Consider the following 26,214-nt stretch of genomic DNA (forward strand, 5'->3'; position numbering starts at 1 on the left):
GGAAAGAGGAAAGCAGAGAGAGAGTTCTCCATACTATCAACAGCTACAACACATATTTATCTACACAGCTAGACAGGTAAGACTCTCTACTGAATTACATTCGTTATTATTGTTGTTGGACAGGTCAAATAAAGGTTAAATATAATAAATAAATAAAAGGTAAGACTCTCTACTGAATTACATTCATTATTATTGTTGTTAGACAGGTCAAATAAAGGTTAAATATAATAAATAAATAAAAGGTAAGACTCTCTACTGAATTACATTCATTATTATTGTTGTTAGACAGGTCAAATAAAGGTTAAATATAATTAATAAATAAATAAAAGGTAAGACTCTCTACTAAATGATATTCGTTGTTATGGTCGTCAGGGTTTCAGGTGACGGTTCAGGAGTGCGGTTCAGGTCGTTTGATAACTTAGAACCCACTGGGCAAAAACTGGTTGAATCAATGTTGTTTCCACGTTATTTCAACCCCCCCCCAAAAAAATCTATGTGATGACGTTGAATCAACGTGGAAGACTGGATGGATTTGCATAAAGTCATCAACATAATGGGAATTTTAAAAAAAAATATAAAAAAAAAATATTTTTTATTTTTTTTATTAAAATTTCAAACCTAAATCCAATGACATGAGGACATTTCACACTGAATTCACATGAGTTGACAAACTCAACCGAATGTAAATCCCAACTAGACATTGAACTGACGTCTCTGCCCAGTGGGTCGTTTTCATAGATTACACCGAAACAGATCTGAGACGGCCTACAGAAAGTAAACCAAGCTGTTGAAATACTAATCATTCACTATCCACCTGTGAGACTGAGCAAGACTGAGATGAGGTGTGTGATGTCATTAGCGGGGGGTTATAGGTGCTTGGGAGTTGTCTCTCTAAGTCATATGGAGTAGGTGTCTGGTCTGAGAGTTACAGAACGTAATTAGAGCAGTAAAAATAAGTGTTTCGTCATACCCGTGGTATACGGCCTGATATACCATGGCTTTCAGCCTTTAAAAGGCAAACAAATCCCTTTGAAAACGGCCATATGAGTCAGAAACACTTATTCTAGTGTCACATTTGACTACAAAGTGGAACTAGGATCATTTTGGTCGTGAAGTCAGTCTCGTCTAAAACGGAGTTTGGAACATTCATGCATCACAATGGGTAAACGAAGGCTGGGTTTTGATTGGCTGATGTCCTTATGCCCATTAACATGGGCTGAACAGCTGCCGTGATCGCTCTCTATCCAATAGCACAGACAGTGTGACAGACCTGTTCAGCAGCTCCGACTGTGTACATCAGACAACACCTTAGTTAGATGTAAAATTGCGCAACTAAAAAAAAAAAAAAAAAAAAAACCTTGACAAATAGGCTACGGTGTCTCATGAGGGACAAACATTACTAACCAAACGCAGAATCGGTCAGGAAAAATATCTAGTTTTTCTAATGAGGAACAGAAAATGCCAATCGGAGTGTTCAGTGGATCTATAAGGGTTCATTATAAACTGGGTGGTTCGAGCCCTGAATTCTGATTGGCTGAAAGCCATGGTATATCAGGCCGTATACCACGGGTATGACGAAACACTTATTTTTACTGCTCTAATTACGTTGGTAACCAGTTTATAATAGAAATAAGGAACCTCCGGGGTTTGTGATATATGGCCAATATACCACGGCTAAGGGCTGTGTCCAGGTACTCCGCGTTGTGTCGTGCTTAAGAACATCCCTTTAGCCGTGATATGTTGGCAATATACCACACCTCCTCGGGCCGTATTGTTTAATTATAGACTGCCCTGCCATTCTCCGTTTCCTGCTTCTATCATGTTAAATACTAACCTCTACCAGTATGAACTGTCAGTAGGTCTAATAAGCCAATATACTGTGAGTTCCCTTCGGTTGGTATAGTCACCATTCCATTTAATAACAGTGTCTTCATTCTACCAGTATGGACTGTCAGTAGGTCTAATAAGCCAATATACTGTGAGTTCCCTTCGGGTATAGTCACCATTCCATTTAATAACAGTGTCTTCATTCTACCAGTATGAACTGTCAGTAGGTCTAATAAGCCAATATAACTGTGAGTTCCCTTCTGGTTGGTATAGTCACCATTCCATTTAATAACAGTGTCTTCATTCTACCAGTATGGACTGTCAGTAGGTCTAATAAGCCAATATACTGTGAGTTCCCTTCGGTTGGTATAGTCACCATTCCATTTAATAACAGTGTCTTCATTCTACCAGTATGGACTGTCAGTAGGTTGGTATAGTCACCATTCCATTTAATAACAGTGTCTTCATTCTACCAGTATGGACTGTCAGTAGGTTGGTATAGTCACCATTCCATTTAATAACAGTGTCTTCATTCTACCAGTATGGACTGTCAGTAGGTTGGTATAGTCACCATTCCATTTAATAACAGTGTCTTCATTCTACCAGTATGGACTGTCAGTAGGTTGGTATAGTCACCATTCCATTTAATAACAGTGTCTTCATTCTACCAGTATGGACTGTCAGTAGGTTGGTATAGTCACCATTCCATTTAATAACAGTGTCTTCATTCTACCAGTATGGACTGTCAGTAGGTTGGTATAGTCACCATTCCATTTAATAACAGTGTCTTCATTCTACCAGTATGGACTGTCAGTAGGTTGGTATAGTCACCATTCCATTTAATAACAGTGTCTTCATTCTACCAGTATGGACTGTCAGTAGGTTGGTATAGTCACCATTCCATTTAATAACAGTGTCTTCATTCTACCAGTATGGACTGTCAGTAGGTTGGTATAGTCACCATTCCATTTAATAACAGTGTCTTCATTCTACCAGTATGGACTGTCAGTAGGTTGGTATAGTCACCATTCCATTTAATAACAGTGTCTTCATTCTACCAGTATGGACTGTCAGTAGGTTGGTATAGTCACCATTCCATTTAATAACAGTGTCTTCATTCTACCAGTATGGACTGTCAGTAGGTTGGTATAGTCACCATTCCATTTAATAACAGTGTCTTCATTCTACCAGTATGGACTGTCAGTAGGTTGGTATAGTCACCATTCCATTTAATAACAGTGTCTTCATTCTACCAGTATGGACTTCCAATTTAAACACACTCACTGCCATGTCAGTAGGTTGGTATAGTCACCATTCCATTTAAAACAGTGTCTTCATTCTACCAGTATGGACTGTCAGTAGGTTGGTATAGTCACCATTCCATTTAATAACAGTGTCTTCATTCTACCAGTATGGACTGTCAGTAGGTTGGTATAGTCACCATTCCATTTAATAACAGTGTCTTCATTCTACCAGTATGGACTGTCAGTAGGTTGGTAAGTCACCATTCCATTTAATAACAGTGTCTTCATTCTACCAGTATGGACTGTCAGTAGGTTGGTATAGTCACCATTCCATTTAATAACAGTGTCTTCATTCTACCAGTATGGACTGTCAGTAACAGGTTGGTATAGTCACCATTCCATTTAATAACAGTGTCTTCATTCTACCAGTATGGACTGTCAGTAGGTTGGTATAGTCAATTCCATTTAATAACAGTGTCTTCATTCTACCAGTATGGACTGTCAGTAACAGGTTGGTATAGTCACCATTCCATTTAATAACAGTGTCTTCATTCTAAATGGACTGTCAGTAACAGGTTGGTATAGATCACCATTCCATTTAATAACAGTGTCTGGACCAGAATATGGGGAACAGGTCTGGACTAGGATCAATTAAACCACATCAATAACAGTCTGGACTAGGATCAATTAAACTATGGTCTGGATAGTCACCATTCCATTTAATAACAGGTCTTCATTCTACCAGTATGAACTGTCAGTAGGTTGGTACTAGTCATTATTCCATTTAATAACAGTGTTTTCATTTGTCTTCATTTGTTTCCTCTGTAAACACACTCACTGCCATGTCTGTTGTTGAGGATCATTAGTAACACATAATATATACATATCTGAAACTAATATTGAGGCCAATTAAATCCAATTTGGAGTTAAACAAGATGAAGATTCATGTTGTTTTGTACCTAACTTGGCATCAACACAACCTCACACTCTATTCCTGAGAATATGTACAAAAAAGTATTTCAGCAGATTTTGACTGCTCCTTAATTTGTGTGAAAAAACACCAATTTAGTAGTAGTTTTTTGAAAGTTATAGGAGCAGTGGAGTTTGGGCTATGATCAATTAAACCATATCAATAACAGGTCTGGACTATGATCAATTAAACTATATCAATAACAGGTCTGGACTAGGATCAATTAAAACATATCAATAACAGGTCTGGACTAGGATCAATTAAACCACATCAATAACAGGTCTGGACTAGGATCAATTAAACCATATCAATAACAGGTCTGGACTATGATCAATTAAACTATATCAATAACAGGTCTGGACTAGGATCAATTAAAACATATCAATAACAGGTCTGGACTAGGATCAATTAAACCATATCAATAACAGGTCTGGACTAGAATCAATGTAAACTCATATCAATAACAGGTCTTTACAATGTCATAAACAAACACATCAATAACAGGTCTGGACTAGGATCAATTAAACCACATCAATGCAGTTAAACAGGTTAATGTAATGATTCATGTTTATCTTGGCACTTCCCAAGGCCGTTTCATGATGATTACTGCTGTCCTGACAGTCATGTTATATAATCAGGCTGTTGTAAACAAGGCATATGCCAGCATTGTTGAACCACTGCCTCGGCCCAGAGAACAAGACTTTCTACTCATTTCAGAGCTCACTTTGCAAACACGTTCTGAGCCCTGGTTAGAGTCCCTGTTGCAGCTTTAGAACAAACACTTCCGCTTTACACTGGTGGCAGAGTTGGGATCAGAGTCCAGCTCATTTCTATGTTCACTGGTGGAACAAACTGTTTTCCAACATTGTGTTGTTCACGTTGATGTATCTAAACAGTGGATGACAACAACGGGAGGATAGAATGTCACTACAGGTGTGAACAAGACTTCTACGTCAAAGTAGCCTGAAGCTGAATGCTGAACCCCGACCAGTTATTCAGAACAACATCCACTGTGACTGTCTCATTTACATACGTTCACTTATAGAACAAACACATTCTACTCATTTACATATGTTCACTTATAGAACAAACACATTCTGCTCATTTACATATGTTCACTTATAGAACAAACACATTCTACTCATTTACATATGTTCACTTATAGAACAAACACATTCTACTCATTTACATATGTTCACTTATAGAACAAACACATTCTACTCATTTACATATGTTCACTTATAGAACAAACACATTCTACTCATTTACATATGTTCACTTATAGAACAAACACATTCTACTCATTTACATATGTTCACTTATAGAACAAACACATTCTACTCATTTACATATGTTCACTTATAGAACAAACACATTCTACTCATTTACATATGTTCACTTATAGAACAAACACATTCTACTCATTTACATATGTTCACTTATAGAACAAACACATTCTACTCATTTACATATGTTCACTTATAGAACAAACACATTCTGCTCATTTACATATGTTCACTTATAGAACAAACACATTCTACTCATTTACATATGTTCACTTATAGAACAAACACATTCTACTCATTTACATATGTTCACTTATAGAACAAACACATTCTACTCATTTACATATGTTCACTTATAGAACAAACACATTCTACTCATTTACATATGTTCACTTATAGAACAAACACATTCTACTCATTTACATATGTTCACTTATAGAACAAACACATTCTACTCATTTACATATGTTCACTTATAGAACAAACACATTCTACTCATTTACATATGTTCACTTATAGAACAAACACATTCTACTCATTTACATATGTTCACTTATAGAACAAACACATTCTACTCATTTACATATGTTCACTTATAGAACAAACACATTCTACTCATTTACATATGTTCACTTATAGAACAAACACATTCTACTCATTTACATATGTTCACTTATAGAACAAACACATTCTACTCATTTACATATGTTCACTTATAGAACAAACACATTCTACTCATTTACATATGTTCACTTATAGAACAAACACATTCTACTCATTTACATATGTTCACTTATAGAACAAACACATTCTACTCATTTACATATGTTCACTTATAGAACAAACACATTCTACTCATTTACATATGTTCACTTATAGAACAAACACATTCTACTCATTTACATATGTTCACTTATAGAACAAACACATTCTACTCATTTACATATGTTCACTTATAGAACAAACACATTCTACTCATTTACATATGTTCACTTATGGAACAAACACATTCTACTCATTTACATATGTTCACTTATGGAACAAACACATTCTACTCATTTACATATGTTCACTTATAGAACAAACACATTCTACTCATTTACATATGTTCACTTATGGAACAAACACATTCTACTCATTTACATATGTTCACTTATAGAACAAACACATTCTACTCATTTACATATGTTCACTTATAGAACAAACACATTCTACTCATTTACATATGTTCACTTATAGAACAAACACATTCTACTCATTTACATATGTTCACTTATGGAACAAACACATTCTACACATTGACAAACTACCCGTTTAAAGTGTTATAAAAACCAGGGCTCCCGAGTGGCGCAGCGGTCTAAGACACTGCATCTCAGTGTGAGGGCGTCACTACCGTCCCTGGTTCAAATCCAGGCTGTATCACATCCGGCCGTGATTGGGAGTGCCATAGGGCGGCGAACAACTGTCCCTACGTCATCTGGGTTTGGCCCCGGGGGAGGCCGGCCGTTGGGAGTACCATAGGGCGGCGAACAACTGTCCCTACGTCATCTGGGTTTGGCCCCGGGGGGGGAGGCCGTCATTGGGAGTGCCATAGGGCGGCGAACAACTGTCCCTACGTCATCTGGGTTTGGCCCCGGGGGGGGAGGCCGTCATTGGGAGTACCATAGGGCGGCGAACAACTGTCCCTACGTCATCTGGGTTTGGCCCCGGGGGGGGAGGCCGTCATTGGGAGTGCCATAGGGCGGCGAACAACTGTCCCTACGTCATCTGGGTTTGGCCCCGGGGGAGGCCGTCATTGGGAGTGCCATAGGGCGGCGAACAACTGTCCCTACGTCATCTGGGTTTGGCCCCGGGGGAGGCCGTCATTGGGAGTGCCATAGGGCGGCGAACAACTGTCCCTACGTCATCTGGGTTTGGCCCCGGGGAGGCCGTCATTGGGAGTGCCATAGGGCGGCGAACAACTGTCCCTACGTCATCTGGGTTTGGCCCCGGGGGCCAGGCCGTCCCTATTGGGAGTGCCATAGGGCGGCGAACAACTGTCCCTACGTCATCTGGGTTTGGCCCCGGGGGGAGGCCGTCATTGGGAGTGCCATAGGGCGGCGAACAACTGTCCCTACGTCATCTGGGTTTGGCCCCGGGGGAGGCCGTCATTGGGAGTGCCATAGGGCGGTGAACAACTGTCCCTACGTCATCTGGGTTTGGCCCCGGGGGAGGCCGTCATTGGGAGTGCCATAGGGCGGCGAACAACTGTCCCTACGTCATCTGGGGCGGCGAACAACTGTTTCTGGGTTTGGCCCCGGGAGGCCGTCATTGGGAGTGCCATAGGGCGGCGAACAACTGTCCCTACGTCATCTGGGTTTGGCCCCGGGGGGAGGCCGTCATTGGGAGTGCCATAGGGCGGCGAACAACTGTCCCTACGTCATCTGGGTTTGGCCCCGGGGGGAGGCCGGGGGGAGTGCCATAGGGCGGCGAACAACTGTCCCTACGTCATCTGGGTTTGGCCCGGGGGGCCGTTTGGGAGTGCCATAGGGCGGTGAACAACTGTCCCTACGTCATCTTATTATTATTATTATTATTATTATCTGTGATTGGCCCCCGGGGGGGGGGGGCCGTCATTGGGAGTACCATAGGGCGGCGAACAACTGTCCCTACGTCATCTGGGTTTGGCCCCGGGGGGGAGGCCGTCATTGGGAGTGCCATAGGGCGGTGAACAACTGTCCCTACGTCATCTGTGATTGGCCCCGGGGGGGGAGGCCGTGATTGTAAATTAGCATTTGTTCTTGCCTGACTTGCCTAGTTAAGGTTAAAAATAAAACCACGGTACTTTTATTACTGAAGTACATATGTGTTGATTAATTATTTCTTTCTTCAGTGGAAATACAGAATATGTATAAAATACCAAATATACCAACAGCTAAATTAAACTCTTTAACTCTTTAACCATGTCATCACTACTGCAACATTCAAACTACACACATTAAACCATGTTAATCATTACTGCAACATTCAAACTACACACATTAAACCATGTTAATCATTACTGCAACATTCAAACTACACACATTAAACCATGTTAATCACTACTGCAACATTCAAACTACACACATTAAACCATGTTATCACTACGGCAACATTCAAACTACACACATTAAACCATGTTAATCACTACTGCAACATTCAAACTACACACATTTAACCAGTTAAAGGAATGAATACATTAGATACAAAGATATTATACAAAATAATGAATACAAAAGTCAAGATTTGACTATAACCTGAGTCCAAACAAAGTGTGTGTGTGTGTATATGTGTGTGTATTATGGTGTGTATATGTGTAAGTGTTCGTGTGTGTGCATATGTGTGTAAGTGTTTGTGTGTAAGTGTTTGTGTGTAAGTGTGTGTGTGTATTGGGATGTGTATATGTGTGTAAGTGTGTGTGTGTGTATTGTGATGTGTATATGTGTATATGTGTGTGTATTATGGTGTGTATATGTGTGTAAGTGTTCGTGTGTGTGTATATGTGTGTAAGTGTTTGTGTGTAAGTGTTTGTGTGTAAGTGTGTGTGTGTATTGTGATGTGTATATGTGTGTAAGTGTGTGTGTGTGTATTGTGATGTGTGTTTGTGTGTATTGTGATGTGTATATGTGTGTATTGTGATGTGTGTTTGTGTGTATTGTGATGTGTGTTTGTGTGTATTGTGATGTGTGTTTGTGTGTATTGTGATGTGTATATGTGTGTATTGTGATGTGTATATGTGTGTATTGTGATGTGTGTTTGTGTGTATTGTGATGTGTATATGTGTGTATTGTGATGTGTATATGTGTGTATTGTGATGTGTGTTTGTGTGTATTGTGATGTGTATATGTGTGTATTGTGATGTGTGTTTGTGTGTATTGTGATGTGTGTTTGTGTGTATTGTGATGTGTATCATATTTCCCATCATAAACATTTATCCACATTCCCCAATCAAATACCTTAACCGATACCAAATTCTGTAAAAAAATTCATCTGTATTTTTTTCTACAATCTGGCAACCCTCATAAAATTGTATAAGATGCATTGTGGAAAAAAATGATGTAATGTACACGAAAAAGTGGAGCCTCGTATTAAATGCATTTTGACGAAAATGATGTAATGTACACGAAAAAGTGGGGCCTCGTATTAAATGCATTTTGAGGAAAATGATGTAATGTACACGAAAAAGTGGGGCCTCGTATTAAATGCATTTTGAGGAAAATGATGTAATGTACACGAAAAAGTGGGGCCTCGTAAAATGCATTTTGAGAAAATGATGTAATGTACACTGGAGCCTCGTATTAAATGCATTTTGAGGAAAATGATGTAATGTACACGAAAAAGTGGAGCCTCGTATTAAATGCATTTTGAGGAAAATGATGTAATGTAGGCTCCACAAATTATAAACTGCGTTATGAAGAAAAGCGTGTAGGACTACTGTTGCCTACACGGGAAAAGGGCCGTGTAGAACACCATTACCCATCATGCATTGCTCTAATAACTTCCAAAAGATTGTTCTGAAATTTGCCTCCCATAAAATGTATTCTCTTGTGATGTCACAAAGAACAGTTGTGTATTTTCCTACTATGACATCACACACAGTTCTTTTCCTGTCTTTTCACACGAATTAAGAAACACAAAAACGCACAAAATCTGCTGAAATACTTTTTGTACGTATTTGTGCACAAATTGAGTGTGAGATTGTGTTGGTGTCATCACACAGTTCCGCGGTTAGTGCAGGCAACAGACGAGGGTACAGCCCTACTACTGTACACTATTCTCCCTACTATAGTTGTCTCCCTATGTACACTAATCTTCCAACATTACCATGTGGCTTGAAGAACTGAATGAATCAAACCAGAAACTGTTTTTCTTTTCTTGTGTGCGTAAAGGCTCTCCAACCCTGTTTTCATGATTCATAAATACTTTACTAACCCTAAATAATCACCCAGATAAGAGTTTTGTTTTTTAAATCTACCAACTGGTGCTGAAACGGAGAAGAATGTGCATATACAGGACTTGGCCCAAAGTGGAAAAAATGTGTGGATTCAGCTATTTCAGCCGCACCCGTTGCTGACAGGTGTATAAAATCGAGCACCATGCCATGAAATCTCCGTAGACAAAACATTAGCAGTAGACAGTAGAAGGACCTCACTGAAGACCTCAGTGACATTCAATGTCAGTTCGTCAAATTTCTGCCCCTGATAGAGCTGCCTCGGTCAACTGGAAGTGCTGTTATTGGGAAGTGGAAACGTCTAGGAGCAACAACGGCTCAGCCATGAAGTGGTAGGCCACAGAAGCTCACAATGGAACCGCTCACCCTGAATGGAAAAAATCGCCTGTCCTTGGTAGCAAAACACTCTCTACTGAGTTCCAAACTGCCTCTGGAAGCAACAAGAACAAGATCAGCACAAGAACTGTTCGTCGGGAGTTTCATGAAATGGGTTTCCATGGCAGAGCAGCCGCACACAAACCTAAGATCACCATGCTCAATGCTACTCATTGGATGGAGGAGTGTACAACTCGCCCCCATTGGACTGGAGCAGTGGAAACGCGTTCTCTAAAGTGATGGATGAATATGCGTTTGGCGGATGCCGGGAGAACGCTACCTTCCCCAATGCATAGTGCCAACTGTAAAGTTTGGTGGAGGAGGAATAATGGTCTGGGGCTGTTTTTCATGGTTCAGGCCCCTTAGTTCCAGTGAAGGGAAATCTTAACTATACACATTCTAAACAATTCTGTGCTTCCAACTTTGTGGCAACAGTTTGTGGAAGGCCCTTTCCTGTTTCGCCCACGTGCACAAAGTGAGGTCCATACAGAAATGATTTGTTTGAGATCGGTGTGGAAGAACTTCACTGACCTGCACAGAGCCCTGACCTCAACCCCATCGAACACCTTTGGGATGAATTGGAACGCCTACTGCGAAACAAACCTAATTTCCCAACATCAGTGGCAGAACATCACTAATGCTCATGCTGAATGGAAAAGTCTCCGCTAAGGAAAAGCTGTAACAGAAATGCACAGTTTATTCAAGTATTCCCTCATTTAGATCCCGACTTAGGAATTCATACCTTTCCTAAGAACGTCTTTCACAGACTGCAGGTCTCAGTATTTTTGCATTCAGACTTCCCTTTTTCAGTTGTGTACCTGCTCTCTGAAGCATTTGATTCAACCAAAAAAACCCTCCTACAGGACAGGGCAACCAAGTTTTCATTCAACCACTGAATACCCTAAACAAGGAACCGACGGGACAGGAACCACAAAAATAAATAGGGACTCTAAGTTTTCATTCAACCACTGAAAACCCTCCTAGGTGCTGGCCAGACTAAATTTTCATTCAATAAGGGTTTTCAGGAACATTTATCAGGAACCATCCCTTCAAATACAGAGAAGCATCCTGTGAGGGCACCAGAGGAGACAGACAGGGAAGAATCCTAATAAGGCACCAGAGGAGAAAGACAGAATGGGGAGCATCCTGTAGGGACACCAGAGGATAAATGACAGACAGGACAACATCCTGGCTGAATGGGCACCAGAGGAGACAGATAGGGAAGCATCCTGTAGGGCACCAGAGGAGACAGACAAGGAAGCATCCTGTAGGGCACCAGAGGAGACAGACAGGGAAGCATCCTGTAGGGCACCAGAGGAGACAGACAGAAAGCATCCTGCAGGGCACCAGAGGAGACAGACAGGGAAGCATCCTGTTGGGCATTCAGAGGGACAGACAGGGACACATCCTGTAGGGCACCAGAGGAAAAATACAGGGAAGCATCCTGTAGGGCACCAGAGGAGACAGACAGGGAAGCATCCTGTAGGGCACCAGAGGAGACAGACAGGGAAGCATCCTGTAGGGCACCAGAGGAGACAGACAGGGAAGCATCCTGCAGGGCACCAGAGGAGACAGACAGGGAAGCATCCTGCAGGGCACCAGAGGAGACAGACAGGGAAGCATCCTGCAGGGCACCAGAGGAGACAGACAGGAAGCATCCTGCAGGGCACCAGAGGAGACAGACAGGGAAGCATCCTGCAGGGCACCAGAGGAGACAGACAGGGAAGCATCCTGGTGTAGGGCACCAGAGGAGACAGACAGGGAAGCATCCTGTAGGGCACCAGAGGAGACAGACAAGGAAGCATCCTGTAGGGCACCAGAGGAGACAGACAGGGAAGCATCCTGTAGGGCACCAGAGGAGACAGACAGGGAAGCATCCAGCAGGGCACCAGAGGAGACAGACAGGGAAGCATCCTGCAGGGCACCAGAGGAGACAGATAGGGAAGCATCCTGCAGGGCACCAGAGGAGACAGACAGGGAAGCATCCTGCAGGGCACCAGAGGAGACAGACAGGGAAGAGAAGCATCCAGCAGGGCACCAGTGGAGACAGACAGGGAAGCATCCTGCAGGGCACCAGAGGAGACAGACAGGGAAGCATCCTGCAGGGCACCAGAGGAGAGAGACAGACAAGGAAGCATCCTGCAGGGCACCAGAGGAGACAGACAGGGAAGCATCCTGCAGGGCACCAGAGGAGACAGATAGGGAAGCATCCTGCACGGCACCAGAGGAGACAGACAGGGTGAGAAGCATCCAGCAGGGCACCAGAGGAGACAGACAGGGAAGCATCCTGCATGGCACCAGAGGAGACAGACAGGTGCATCCTGCAGGGCACCAGAGGAGACAGACAGAGTGTCCTGCAGGGCACCAGAGGAGACAGACAGGGAAGCATTTACAGGGCTGCATTGTTCCTCTTCTGTTGTGGGTGTTTACATGTTCCACCAACGTGTGTGTTTACATGTGTCTGTGTGTTTACATGTGTCTGTGTGTGTTTACATGTGTCTGTGTGTGTTTACATGTGTCTGTGTGTGTGTGTGTGTGTGTGTGTGTTTACATGTGTGTGTGTGTGTTTACATGTGTCTGTGTGTGTTTACATGTGTGTGTGTGTGTTTACATGTGTGTGTGTGTGTGTACATGTGTGTGTGTGTGTACATGTGTGTGTGTGTGTGTGTGTGTGTGTGTGTGTGTGTTTACATGTGTCTGTGTGTGTTTACAGTGCAGTGTTGTTTACATGTGTCTGTGAAGGCGTAACATGTGCTCTAGAAAAGGAGCTGGTGTGTGTTTACTGTGTCTGGGGTAGAGTTAGATTTGGGTCAGATAGTAGTTCCCTCTCAGGTCTGGTTTGACAGGTATATGATGATGTCTAGGTATAGTGATAGATAGTCAGGTATATGATAGATAGTCAGGTATAGGATAGATAGTCAGGTATATGATAGATAGTCAGGTATATGATAGATAGTCAGGTATATGATAGATAGTCAGGTATATGATAGATAGTCAGGTATATGATAGATAGTCAGGTATAGGATAGATAGTCAGGTATATGATAGATAGTCAGGTATATGATAGATAGTCAGGTATATGATAGATAGTCAGGTATATGATAGATAGTCAGGTATATGATAGATAGTCAGGTATAGGATAGATAGTCAGGTATAGATAGATGGTCAGGTATAGTCTGATAGATAGTCAGGTATAGGATAGATAGTCAGGTATAGGATAGATAGTCAGGTATAGGATAGATAGTCAGGTATATGATAGATAGACAGGTATAGGATAGATAGTCAGGTATAGGATAGATAGTCAGGTATATGATAGATAGTCAGGTATATGATAGATAGTCAGGTATATGATAGATAGTCAGGTATATGATAGATAGTCAGGTATAGGATAGATAGTCAGGTATATGATAGATAGTCAGGTATATGATAGATAGTCAGGTATAGGATAGATAGTCAGGTATATGATAGATAGTCAGGTATATGATAGATAGTCAGGTATATGGATAGATAGTCAGGTATATGATAGATAGACAGGTATAGGATAGATAGTCAGGTATATGATAGATAGTCAGGTATAGGATAGATAGTCAGGTATATGATAGATAGTCAGGTATAGGATAGATAGTCAGGTATATGATAGATAGTCAGGTATATGATAGATAGTCAGGTATATGATAGATAGACAGGTATAGGATAGATAGTCAGGTATATGATAGATAGTCAGGTATATGATAGATAGTCAGGTATAGGATAGATAGTCAGGTATATGATAGATAGTCAGGTAGATAGTCAGGTATAGGATAGATAGTCAGGTATATGATAGATAGTCAGGTATATGATAGATAGTCAGGTATATGATAGATAGTCAGGTATATGATAGATAGTCAGGTATAGGATAGATAGTCAGGTATATGATAGATAGTCAGGTATATGATAGATAGTCAGGTATAGGATAGATAGTCAGGTATATGATATAGTCCTGTCAGGTATATGATAGATAGTCAGGTATATGATAGATAGCAGGTATAGGATAGATAGTCAGGTATATGATAGATAGTCAGGTATAGATAGATAGTTTGCAGGTATAGGATAGATAGTCAGGTATAGGATAGATAGTCAGGTATATGATAGATAGTCAGGTATATGATAGATAGACAGGTCCTAGGATAGATAGTCAGGTATATGATAGATAGTCAGGTATAGGATAGATAGTTTGCAGGTATATCCTAGATAGTCAGGTATATGATAGATAGACAGTATAGGATAGATAGTCAGGTTATGATAGATAGATAGTCAGGTATATGATAGATAGTCAGGTATATGATAGATAGTCAGGTATATGATAGATAGTCAGGTATATGGTAGATAGTCAGGTATATGATAGATAGTCTCAGGTATATGATAGAAGTCCTGGTCTCAGTGTTCTGCTTTGCAAATGGAAGTCCTGGTTTCAGAATTCATGCTTTGAACATTTTTGCCTCAGAATTCCCTGCTTTGCAGAAGTCCTGGTCTCAGTATTCCCTGCTTTGCAGAAGTCCTGGTCTCAGAATTCCCTGCTTTGCAGAAGTCCTGGTCTCAGAATTCCCTGCTTTGCAGAAGTCCTGGTCTCAGAATTCCCTGTTTGCCCTGGTCTCAGAATTCCCTGCTTTGCAGAAGTCCTGGTCTCAGAATTCCCTGCTTTGCAGAAGTCCTGGTCTCAGAATTCCCTGCTTTGCAGAAGTCCTGGTCTCAGAATTCCCTGCTTTGCAGAAGTCCTGGTCTCAGAATTCCCTGCTTTGCAGAAGTCCTGGTCTCAGAATTCCCTGCTTTGCAGAAGTCCTGGTCTCAGAATTCCCTGCTTTGCAGAAGTCCTGGTCTCAGAATTCCCTGCTTTGCAGAAGTCCTGGTCTCAGAATTCCCTGCTTTGCAGAAGTCCTGGTCTCAGAATTCCCTGCTTTGCAGAAGTCCTGGTCTCAGAATTCCCTGCTTTGCAGAAGTCCTGGTCTCAGAATTCCCTGCTTTGCAGAAGTCCTGGTCTCAGAATTCCCTGCTTTGCAGAAGTCCTGGTTTCAGAATTCCCTGCTTTGCAGAAGTCCTGGTCTCAGAATTCCCTGCTTTGCAGAAGTCCTGGTTTCAGAATTCCCTGCTTTGCAGAAGTCCTGGTCTCAGAATTCCCTGCTTTGCAGAAGTCCTGGTCTCAGAATTCCCTGCTTTGCAGAAGTCCAGGATTGTAGATTCAGCAGCAACACAACACTGATCCAGTAGTGAGATGAGATTTGGTCGCTGTAGAATGAGATCATCTCACTATATAAATGTTCTTCTGTTTGTGGATTGGGGTCAGACACAGTGAGCTACAAACGTATTGGGGACAGTGAAATATTAGTTGTTGTTTTTGATGTCTATGAGGTTAAAGGTCAGAGAGCAGACTTTCATTTGAGGGTATATTTCCATCTGTATCAGGTGAACCGTTTAGAGATGACAGCCCTTTCTGTACATAATAGTCCCCTCAGTTTACGGGACCAAAAGTATTTGAACAAATTCCCTGTATTAAAATAGTCCAAGGTTTTGTATTTGTCCCCATATTCCCGTGGTCGTTTTGTAAATGTTTCTTCTTTGTGGAATTCAGGAAGTAGAGTAGATGTTGCCATAGTAACGGCTAATGGAAACCCCCCCAAAAATATAGCTCTCTAAATTCAAGTTTTGGGTACCAGTCTGTTTAGCCGTCATTCCACTTTATGCTGAACATCTGACATGGAGGACAAGGAGAGGAATGTTAAACAGACTGATACTGAGACTAGTGAAGCCCCGCCTATAACCTTTAGAGGACACAAAACGACACTCCCTGAATAACTACAGGACTGTGAGGTTTGTTCAGCTCATTCTTACCATAACTATTAGTCTGTGGAGTATGCTGAATGACAGGTTTCAGCTGTGGAGTGAATGTATGACTGTGTGTGTGTGTGTGTGTGTGTGTGTGTGTGTGTGTGTGTGTGTGTGTGTGTGTGTGTGTGTGTGTGTGTGTGTGTGTGTGTGTGTGTGTGTGTGTGTGTGTGTGTGTGTGTGTGTGTGTGTGTGTGTGTGTGTGTTGTAACACCACCTAGTGGCTGAATAGTGTTTATGTCAGCCTGGGTTAGACTGGCATTGTATCTCCGTACCTTGTGTTGTAACACCACCTAGTGGCTGAATAGAGCATTATGTCAGCCTGGGTTAGACTGGCATTGTATCAGCCTGGGTTAGACTGGCATTGTATCAGCCTGGGTTGGACTGGCATTATATCAGCCTGGGTTGGACTGGCATTATATCAGCCTGGGTTGGACTGGCATTATATCAGCCTGGGTTGGACTGGCATTATATCAGCCTGGGTTGGACTGGCATTGTATCAGCCTGGGTTGGACTGGCATTGTATCAGCCTGGGTTGGACTGGCATTGTGTCAGCCTGGGTTGGACTGGCATTGTGTCAGCCTGGGTTGGACTGGCGTTATATCAGCCTGGGTTGGACTGGCATTATATCAGCCTGGGTTGGACTGGCATTATATCAGCCTGGGTTGGACTGGCATTGTTTTAACGTAGGCAGTGGCACACATTTTACAGGGGCTGACTTCATATCTAAGGCCTCACTTCAGTCCCACTTTTAAACCAATTACAACTGTGTCAAGGCTTATCGGTAGCCTACATAGAGGCTTCATAAGCGCTACATAAATGCTTCTCTAATCACCTATACGTGTATGTTATCCTCTATAAATGGTGTGTAAACATAGCGCTTTATGTCACATTGGGCAATTTAACCTGTAAATGGTTCATATGTCACCCTTTATACACCATGTATAGAGGTTCGCAAGCGCTTATAGATGATTTGTGAAATAATCGGGTTTTTTGTAGAGCTTATGAAGCCTCTCACTCCAGACCTGACTGTAAAACACACCTGATTCAAGTCTTGTTTCGGAGATGATGATTGGTTGATTCAGTCCTGATGAGCCTGGCTCGCACTGATGTTACAGTGCTTATGGTAGACACACCTGGTGTGGCAGGGTACGCTAGTGGTTAGAGCATTGGACTAGTAACTGAAAGGTTGCAAGTTCAAACCCCCGAGCTGACAAGGTACAAATCTGTGGTTCTGCCCCTGAACAGGCAGTTAATCCACTGTTCCTAGGCCGTCATTGAAAATAAGCATTTGTTCTTAACTGACTTGCCTGGTTAAATAAAGGTACAAATAAATGGTAGACACACCTAACCTCTGACCCCTCTCACAGAAAGCCCAGGCAGAGGACAATGAGCGTAAATGGAAAGGAACCTCCACCCTACAACACACCAGGTACGTCAACATTCTGTTGTTCTCTGTGACATGACAACGTCAACATCCTGTTGTTCTCTGTGACATGACATGACAACGTCAACATTCTGTTGTTCTCTGTGACATGACAACGTCAACATTCTGTTGTTCTCTGTGACATGACAACGTCAACATTCTGTTGTTCTCTGCGACATGTTGTTCTCTGTGACACACGTCAACATTCTGTTGTTCTCTGTGACATGACAACGTCAACATTCTGTTGTTCTCTGCGACATGACAGCGTCAACATTCTGTTGTTCTCTGTGACATGACAACGTCAACATTCTGTTGTTCTCTGTGACATGACAACGTCAACATTCTGTTGTTCTCTGTGACATGACAACGTCAACATTCTGTTGTTCTCTGTGACATGACAACGTCAACATTCTGTTGTTCTCTGTGACATGACAACGTCAACATTCTGTTGTTCTCTGTGACATGACAACGTCAACATTCTGTTGTTCTCTGTGACATGACAACGTCAACATTCTGTTGTTCTCTGTGACATGCGACAAGTTGTATTGTACTATTACATACTAGGCTGTAGCTATACTGTAGGTTATGTCCCAGGTTGTTACTGTACTGTACCTGAGTATCATATAGGTTACGTCCCAGGTTGTTACTGTACCTGTGTATCATATAGGTTATGTCCCAGGTTGTTACTGTACTGTACCTGAGTATCATATAGGTTATGTCCCAGGTTGTTACTGTACCTGTGTATCATATAGGTTATGTCCCAGGTTGTTACTGTACTGTACCTGAGTATCATATAGGTTATGTCCCAGGTTGTTACTGTACTGTACCTGTGTATCATATAGGTTATGTCCCAGGTTGTTACTGTACTGTACCTGAGTATCATATAGGTTATGTCCGAGGTTGTTACTGTACCTGTGTATCATATAGGTTATGTCCCAGGTTGTTACTGTACTGTACCTGAGTATCATATAGGTTACGTCCCAGGTTGTTACTGTACTGTACCTGAGTATCATATAGGTTATGTCCCAGGTTGTTACTGTACCTGAGTATCATATAGGTTATGTCCCAGGTTGTTACTGTACTGTACCTGAGTATCATATAGGTTATGTCCCAGGTTGTTACTGTACCTGTGTATCATATAGGTTACGTCCCAGGTTGTTACTGTACCTGTGTATCATATAGGTTATGTCCCAGGTTGTTACTGTACTGTACCTGTGTATCATATAGGTTATGTCCCAGGTTGTTACTGTACTGTACCTGAGTATCATATAGGTTACGTCCCAGGTTGTTACTGTACTGTACCTGTGTATCATATAGGTTATGTCCCAGGTTGTTACTGTACCTGTGTATCATATAGGTTACGTCCCAGGTTGTTACTGTACCTGTGTATCATATAGGTTATGTCCCAGGTTGTTACTGTACCTGTGTATCATATAGGTTATGTCCCAGGTTGTTACTGTACCTGTGTATCATATAGGTTACGTCCCAGGTTGTTACTGTACCTGTGTATCATATAGGTTATGTCCCAGGTTGTTACTGTACCTGTGTATCATATAGGTTATGTCCCAGGTTGTTACTGTACCTGTGTATCATATAGGTTACGTCCCAGGTTGTTACTGTACCTGTGTATCATATAGGTTACGTCCCAGGTTGTTACTATACTGTACCTGTGTATCATATAGGTTATGTCCCAGGTTGTTACTGTACCTGTGTATCATATAGGTTATGTCCCAGGTTGTTACTGTACCTGTGTATCATATAGGTTACGTCCCAGGTTGTTACTGTACCTGTGTATCATATAGGTTATGTCCCAGGTTGTTACTGTACTGTTACTGTACCTGAGTATCATATAGGTTATGTCCCAGGTTGTTACTGTACCTGTGTATCATATAGGTTATGTCCCAGGTTGTTACTGTACCTGTGTATCATATAGGTTACTGTCCCAGGTTGTTACTATACTGTACCTGTGTATCATATAGGTTATGTCCCAGGTTGTTACTGTACCTGTGTATCATATAGGTTATGTCCCAGGTTGTTACTGTACCTGTGTATCATATAGGTTACGTCCCAGGTTGTTACTGTACCTGTGTATCATATAGGTTATGTCCCAGGTTGTTACTGTACCTGTGTATCATATAGGTTATGTCCCAGGTTGTTACTGTACCTGTGTATCATATAGGTTACGTCCCAGGTTGTTACTGTACCTGTGTATCATATAGGTTACGTCCCAGGTTGTTACTATACTGTACCTGTGTATCATATAGGTTATGTCCCAGGTTGTTACTGTACCTGTGTATCATATAGGTTATGTCCCAGGTTGTTACTGTACCTGTGTATCATATAGGTTACGTCCCAGGTTGTTACTGTACCTGTGTATCATATAGGTTACGTCCCAGGTTGTTACTGTACCTGTGTATCATATAGGTTACGTCCCAGGTTGTTACTATACTGTACCTGTGTATCATATAGGTTATGTCCCAGGTTGTTACTGTACCTGTGTATCATATAGGTTACGTCCCAGGTTGTTACTATACTGTACCTGTGTATCATATAGGTTACGTCCCAGGTTGTTACTGTACCTGTGTATCATATAGGTTACGTCCCAGGTTGTTACTGTACCTGTGTATCATATAGGTTACGTCCCAGGTTGTTACTGTACCTGTGTATCATATAGGTTACGTCCCAGGTTGTTACTATACTGTACCTGTGTATCATATAGGTTATGTCCCAGGTTGTTACTGTACCTGTGTATCATATAGGTTATGTCCCAGGTTGTTACTGTACCTGTGTATCATATAGGTTACGTCCCAGGTTGTTACTGTACCTGTGTATCATATAGGTTATGTCCCAGGTTGTTACTGTACCTGTGTATCATATAGGTTATGTCCCAGGTTCTTACTGTACCTGTGTATCATATAGGTTACGTCCCAGGTTGTTACTGTACCTGTGTATCATATAGGTTACGTCCCAGGTTGTTACTATACTGTACCTGTGTATCATATAGGTTATGTCCCAGGTTGTTACTGTACCTGTGTATCATATAGGTTACGTCCCAGGTTGTTAATGTACCTGTGTATCAAAAGTGCCAGGTGTTACTTGCTATAGATTGTACTCAGTATATTTTACATATTGGAGCTATCTAATCAACCTCTCTCTTTCTCTATCTCTCCATCAAACCCCCCGCAATTCTCTCCCTCATCTCACCCCTCCCTCCCTCCCTCCCTCCCTCTTCCAGTTGAAGGACAAGGTGATAGTGGGGTGAAGGTATATCATGTCCATACCCCCTTCAACCCTCCTTCCTCCACCATCCCCTCCAGTGACTACTCTGTGTTTCAGTCTCAGTCTCAGGGAAAGCCAGGTAAGCACTTCCTGTCCTAAGCCTCGTGTACACTGCCTAATTTTGCACGCCCAATTTTTCAGTTTTTGATTTGTTAAAAAAGTTTGAAATATCCAATAAATGTCGTTCCACTTCATGATTGTGTCCCACTTGTTGATTCTTCACAAAAAATACAATTTTATATCTTTATGTTTGAAGCCTGAAATGTGGCAAAAGGTCGCAAACTTCAAGGGGGCCGAATACTTTCGCAAGGCACTGTATACTGTCCGCAAGCACACAACACCAGAACTGCAGCAACACCAGCTAGCTCGTCTAGCGAGCTAAAATGAAATCTCATTTGGTCGAAGAATTGTTCTGACTTCAAAAGAAACTTGAACGCAATCATGACGTATTTATAACTGGTAAATTCCCAGGTTCCAAGGGAGATTATTTTGAAGGCAGCAGAAGTATCTCTCTACCCATTATACCATCTTTGTCTCCCCTGTTCCCCTCTATACCAGCAGTGTTGGAGCCAGACAAAATATAACTTGTCCTCTTCTCTCTCTTCCCCTAGTGTACACCAGTGGAGGAGGTGGTATTGGAGGAGGTGGGGAAACTCCCACTCAGAAGTTTGTGAGTTATGACACAGAACTGGGCCGTTCAGAGGGCATGACCACCTGTACTTCCTGTCAACAACAGGTGATGACGAACGTGACCTATAAAGTCGGAGCCTACGCCTGGCTCATGTGCATCCTCTTCATCCTCTGTGGGTGAGTAAAGAAGGGGATGGGGGGAGGGTGGGAGGGATAGAGGGGAACAGAGGGACCCAGTGATCTTCATCCTCTGTGGGTGAGTGAAGAAGAGGACTGTGGGGGGATAGAGGGGAACAGAGGACCCATAGTGGTCTTCATCCTCTGAGGGTGAGTGAAGAAGAGGAGGGTGGGGGGTGGGAGGATAGAGGGGAACAGAGGGACCCATAAAGTGGTCTTCATCCTCTGTGGGTGAGTGAAGAAGAGGAGGGTGGGGGGATAGAGGGGAACAGAGGGACCCATAAAGTGGTCTTCATCCTCTGTGGGTGAGTGAAGAAGAGGTGGGTTGGGGGATAGAGGGGAACAGAGGGACCCATAAAGTGGTCTTCATCCTCTGTGGGTGAGTGAAGAAGAGGAGGGTGGGGTGATAGAGGGGAACAGAGGGACCCATAAAGTGGTCTTCATCCTCTGTGGGTGAGTGAAGAAGGGTGGGGGAGGGGGAGGGTTGGGGGGTGATAGAGGGGAACAGAGGGACCCATAAAGTGTTCTTCATCCTCTGAAGGGGAGTAAAGAAGGGGAGGAGTTATCGAATGTGTTGATACTTTTGAGAGAATTGTCTAAAATCAACTGAACACCATGTCTCTCTCCCACCCTTCTCCCCATCCATCTCCCACCCCTCTCCCCCACCCCTTCCACTCTCCCCATCTCCTCCTATCCCCCCTCTCTCCCCATCTCCTCCTATCCCCCCTCTCTCCCCATCTCCTCCTATCCCCCCTCTCTCCCCCACCCCTTCCACTCTCCCCATCTCCTCCTATCCCCCCTCTCTCCCCCCACCCCTTCCACTCTCCCCATCTCCTCCTATCCCCCTCTCTCCCCCACCCCTTCCACTCTCCCCATCTCCTCCTATCCCCCCTCTCTCCCCCACCCATTCCACTCTCCCCATCTCCTCCTATCCCCCTCTCTCCCCCACCCCTTCCACTCTCCCCATCTCCTCCTATCCCCCCTCTCTCCCCCACCCCTTCCACTCTCCCCATCTCCTCCTATCTCCCCTCTCTCTCCCAGGTTGGTAGTGGGCTGCTGTCTGATCCCGTTCTTCATGAAACACTTTAAGGATGCGTACCACTCCTGTCCTCGTTGCAACCGCATTATCCACGTGGACAAGCCACGCTGCTGCTGACCACCCTACCACCACCCACCACTAGGGGAGCTGTTGCTGACCGCCATACCACCACCCACCACTAGGGGAGCTGTTGCTGACCGCCATACCACCACCCACCGCTCTACCACCACCCACCACTAGGGGAGCTGCTGCTGACCACCCTACCACCACCCACCACTAGGGGAGCTGTTGCTGACCGCCATACCACCACCCACCGCCCTACCACCACCCACCGCCCTACCACCACCCACCGCCCTACCACTAGGAAAGCTGCTACTGACCACCATAACATCACCCACCACTAGGGGAGCTGTTGCTGACTGCCATACCACCACCCACCACTAGGAGAGCTGCTACTGACCACCATAACATCACCCACCACTAGGGGAGCTGTTGCTGACTGCCATACCACCACCCACCACTAGGGGAGCTGCTACTGACCGCCATACCACCACCCACCACTAGGGGAGCTGTTGCTGCCTGCCACACCACCACCCACCACTAGGGGAGCTGTTGCTGACTGCCATACCACCACCCACCACTAGGGGAGCTGTTGCTGATTGCCATACCACCACCCACCACTAGGAGAGCTGTTGCTGACCGCCTTAATACCACCCACCACTAGGAGAGCTGCTACTGACCGCCATACCACCACTAGGGGAGCTGTTGCTGACTGCCATACCACCACCCACCACTAGGGGAGCTGTTGTTGGCTGCCACACCATCGCCCACCACTAGGGGGAGCTTCAGATAGAAATGTGTTGTGTAGAACAGACATGATTCCCTGGTAAATGTCTATCTATATTCCCTTGAGTAACCTTATACAGGACCTTCAGATAGAAATGTGTTGTGTAGAACAGACATGATTCCCTGGTAAATGTCTATCTATATTCCCTTGAGTAACCTTATACAGAACCTTGAGATAGAAATGTGTTGTGTAGAACAGACATGATTCCCTGGTAAATGTCTATCTATATTCCCTTGAGTAACCTTATACAGAACCTTGAGATAGAAATGTGTTGTGTAGAACAGACATGATTCCCTGGTAAATGTCTATCTATATTCCCTTGAGTAACCTTACACACATTTCTATCTGAAGGTTCTGTATATGTCAGTTTGTCAACCCAGGGCCTTAATCACGGGAATATAGATAGTAATGTATACATTTACCAGGGAATCATGTCTGTTCTACACAACACATTTCTATCTATATTCCCTTGAATAAGGCCCTTGGTTGACCAACCGACAGACAACGAGCCCAATATTCAGATAATTATCATTATAGCTATGATTCCTACAAATCGGGCGTCCTTTAGTGCTCTCCCCAGGTCTTCCCCCCCCCCTTTCAGAAAGCTGTTATGTACATAAAGGACTGAACTGGGTGTTTTACCTTATTTTAGAATAAACCAAATATGATTTTATTGAGAAAACTCATTATTCTAACTGTCAACTACAATGACGTGCAACAACATCTCACAGCTGACCTGATGTTCTGTTATATTGTCTAACACCACACAGCTGACCTGTTCTGTTATATTGTCTAACACCACACAGCTGACCTGATGTTCTGTTATATTGTCTAACACCACACAGCTGACCTGTTCTGTTATATTGTCTAACACCACACAGCTGACCTGATGTTCTGTTATATTGTCTAACATCACACAGCTGACCTGATCTGTTATATTGTCTAACATCACACAGCTGACCTGATCTGTTATATTGTCTAACATCACACAGCTGACCTGATCTGTTATATTGTCTAACATCACACAGCTGACCTGATGTTCTGTTATATTGTCTAACACCACACAGCTGACCTGATGTTCTGTTATATTGTCTAACATCACACAGCTGACCTGATGTTCTGTTATATTGTCTAACATCACACAGCTGACCTGATGTTCTGTTATATTGTCTAACACCACACAGCTGACCTGATGTTCTGTTATATTGTCTAACACCACACAGCTGACCTGATGTTCTGTTATATTGTCTAACACCACACAGCTGACCTGATGTTCTGTTATATTGTCTAACATCACACAGCTGACCTGATGTTCTGTTATATTGTCTAACATCACACAGCTGATCTGATGTCCTGTTATATTGTGTAACACCACCACACAGCTGACGAGAAATGGAGTACTGTTATATTGCTTATATAGATTATATGCCTCTAATAAAATATATGATCACTTTTGTTGTGGTTTGGTTGTTGCATTAGACAGGGAGTTGAGAGTAAATGAGAGGTGGTTCTTAACGGACCCACTGGTCAAAATAAACACGTTTTTTATTTATTTAACCTTTATTTAACTAGGCAAGTCAGTTAAGAACAAATTCTTATTTTCAATGACGACCTGGGAACAGTGGGTTAACTGAATGTTCAGGGGCAGAACGACAGATTTGTACCTTGTCAGCTCGGGGATTTTAACTTGCAACCTTCCGGTCTAACCACTAGGCTACCCTGCCACCACTCCACTCTAACCACTAGGCTACCCTGCCACCTCTACACTCTAACCACTAGGCTACCTGCCACCTCCACACTCTAACCACTAGGCTACCCTGCCACCTTCACTCTAACCACTAGGCTACCCTGCCACCTCTCCACACTCTAACCACTAGGCTACCCTGCCACCTCTACACTCTAACCACTAGGCTACCTGCCACCTCTACACTCTAACCACTAGGCTACCCTGCCGCCCCTACACTCTAACCACTAGGCTACCTGCCACCTCTACACTCTAACCACTAGGCTACCTGCCACCTCTACACTCTAACCACTAGGCTACCTGCAGCCTCTACACTCTAACCACTAGGCTACCCTGCCGCCCCTACACTCTAACCACTAGGCTACCTGCCACCTCTACACTCTAACCACTAGGCTACCTGCAGCCTCTACACTCTAACCACTAGGCTACCTGCCGTCCCTACACTCTAACCACTAGGCTACCTGCCGCCCCTACACTCTAACCACTAGGCTACCTGCAGCCTCTTCACTCTAACCACTAGGCTACCTGCCATCCCTACACTCT

The 26,214-nt window shown here is 43.2% G+C and overlaps 1 protein-coding gene across 1 annotated transcript; it reads left to right on the forward strand.

Annotated features, from left to right (window-relative positions):
• On the forward strand, positions 1–25,382 carry LOC124027703 (lipopolysaccharide-induced tumor necrosis factor-alpha factor homolog). Its single transcript, XM_046340072.1, has 5 exons — positions 1–76; positions 17,900–17,961; positions 21,191–21,313; positions 21,846–22,041; positions 23,083–25,382. The coding sequence occupies exons 2-5, from the start codon at positions 17,919–17,921 to the stop codon at positions 23,195–23,197; spliced, it is 477 nt and encodes a 158-aa protein (XP_046196028.1). The 5' UTR covers positions 1–76; positions 17,900–17,918; the 3' UTR covers positions 23,198–25,382.
• Positions 25,383–26,214: the final 832 nt, after the last annotated feature.

This window comes from Oncorhynchus gorbuscha, unplaced genomic scaffold, assembly GCF_021184085.1.
Source record: "Oncorhynchus gorbuscha isolate QuinsamMale2020 ecotype Even-year unplaced genomic scaffold, OgorEven_v1.0 Un_scaffold_3497, whole genome shotgun sequence".
NCBI classification, from domain to species: Eukaryota; Metazoa; Chordata; class Actinopteri; order Salmoniformes; family Salmonidae; genus Oncorhynchus; species Oncorhynchus gorbuscha.

Coding starts and splice junctions, on each gene's coding strand:
- LOC124027703 (XM_046340072.1), top strand. CDS start 17,919: ATGAGCGTAAATGGAAAGGAACCTCCACCCTACAACACACCAG. Junction 17,962..21,190: donor TCCACCCTACAACACACCAG/GTACGTCAACAT, acceptor TCCCTCTTCCAG/TTGAAGGACAAGGTGATAGT. Junction 22,042..23,082: donor ATCCTCTTCATCCTCTGTGG/GTGAGTAAAGAA, acceptor TCTCTCTCCCAG/GTTGGTAGTGGGCTGCTGTC.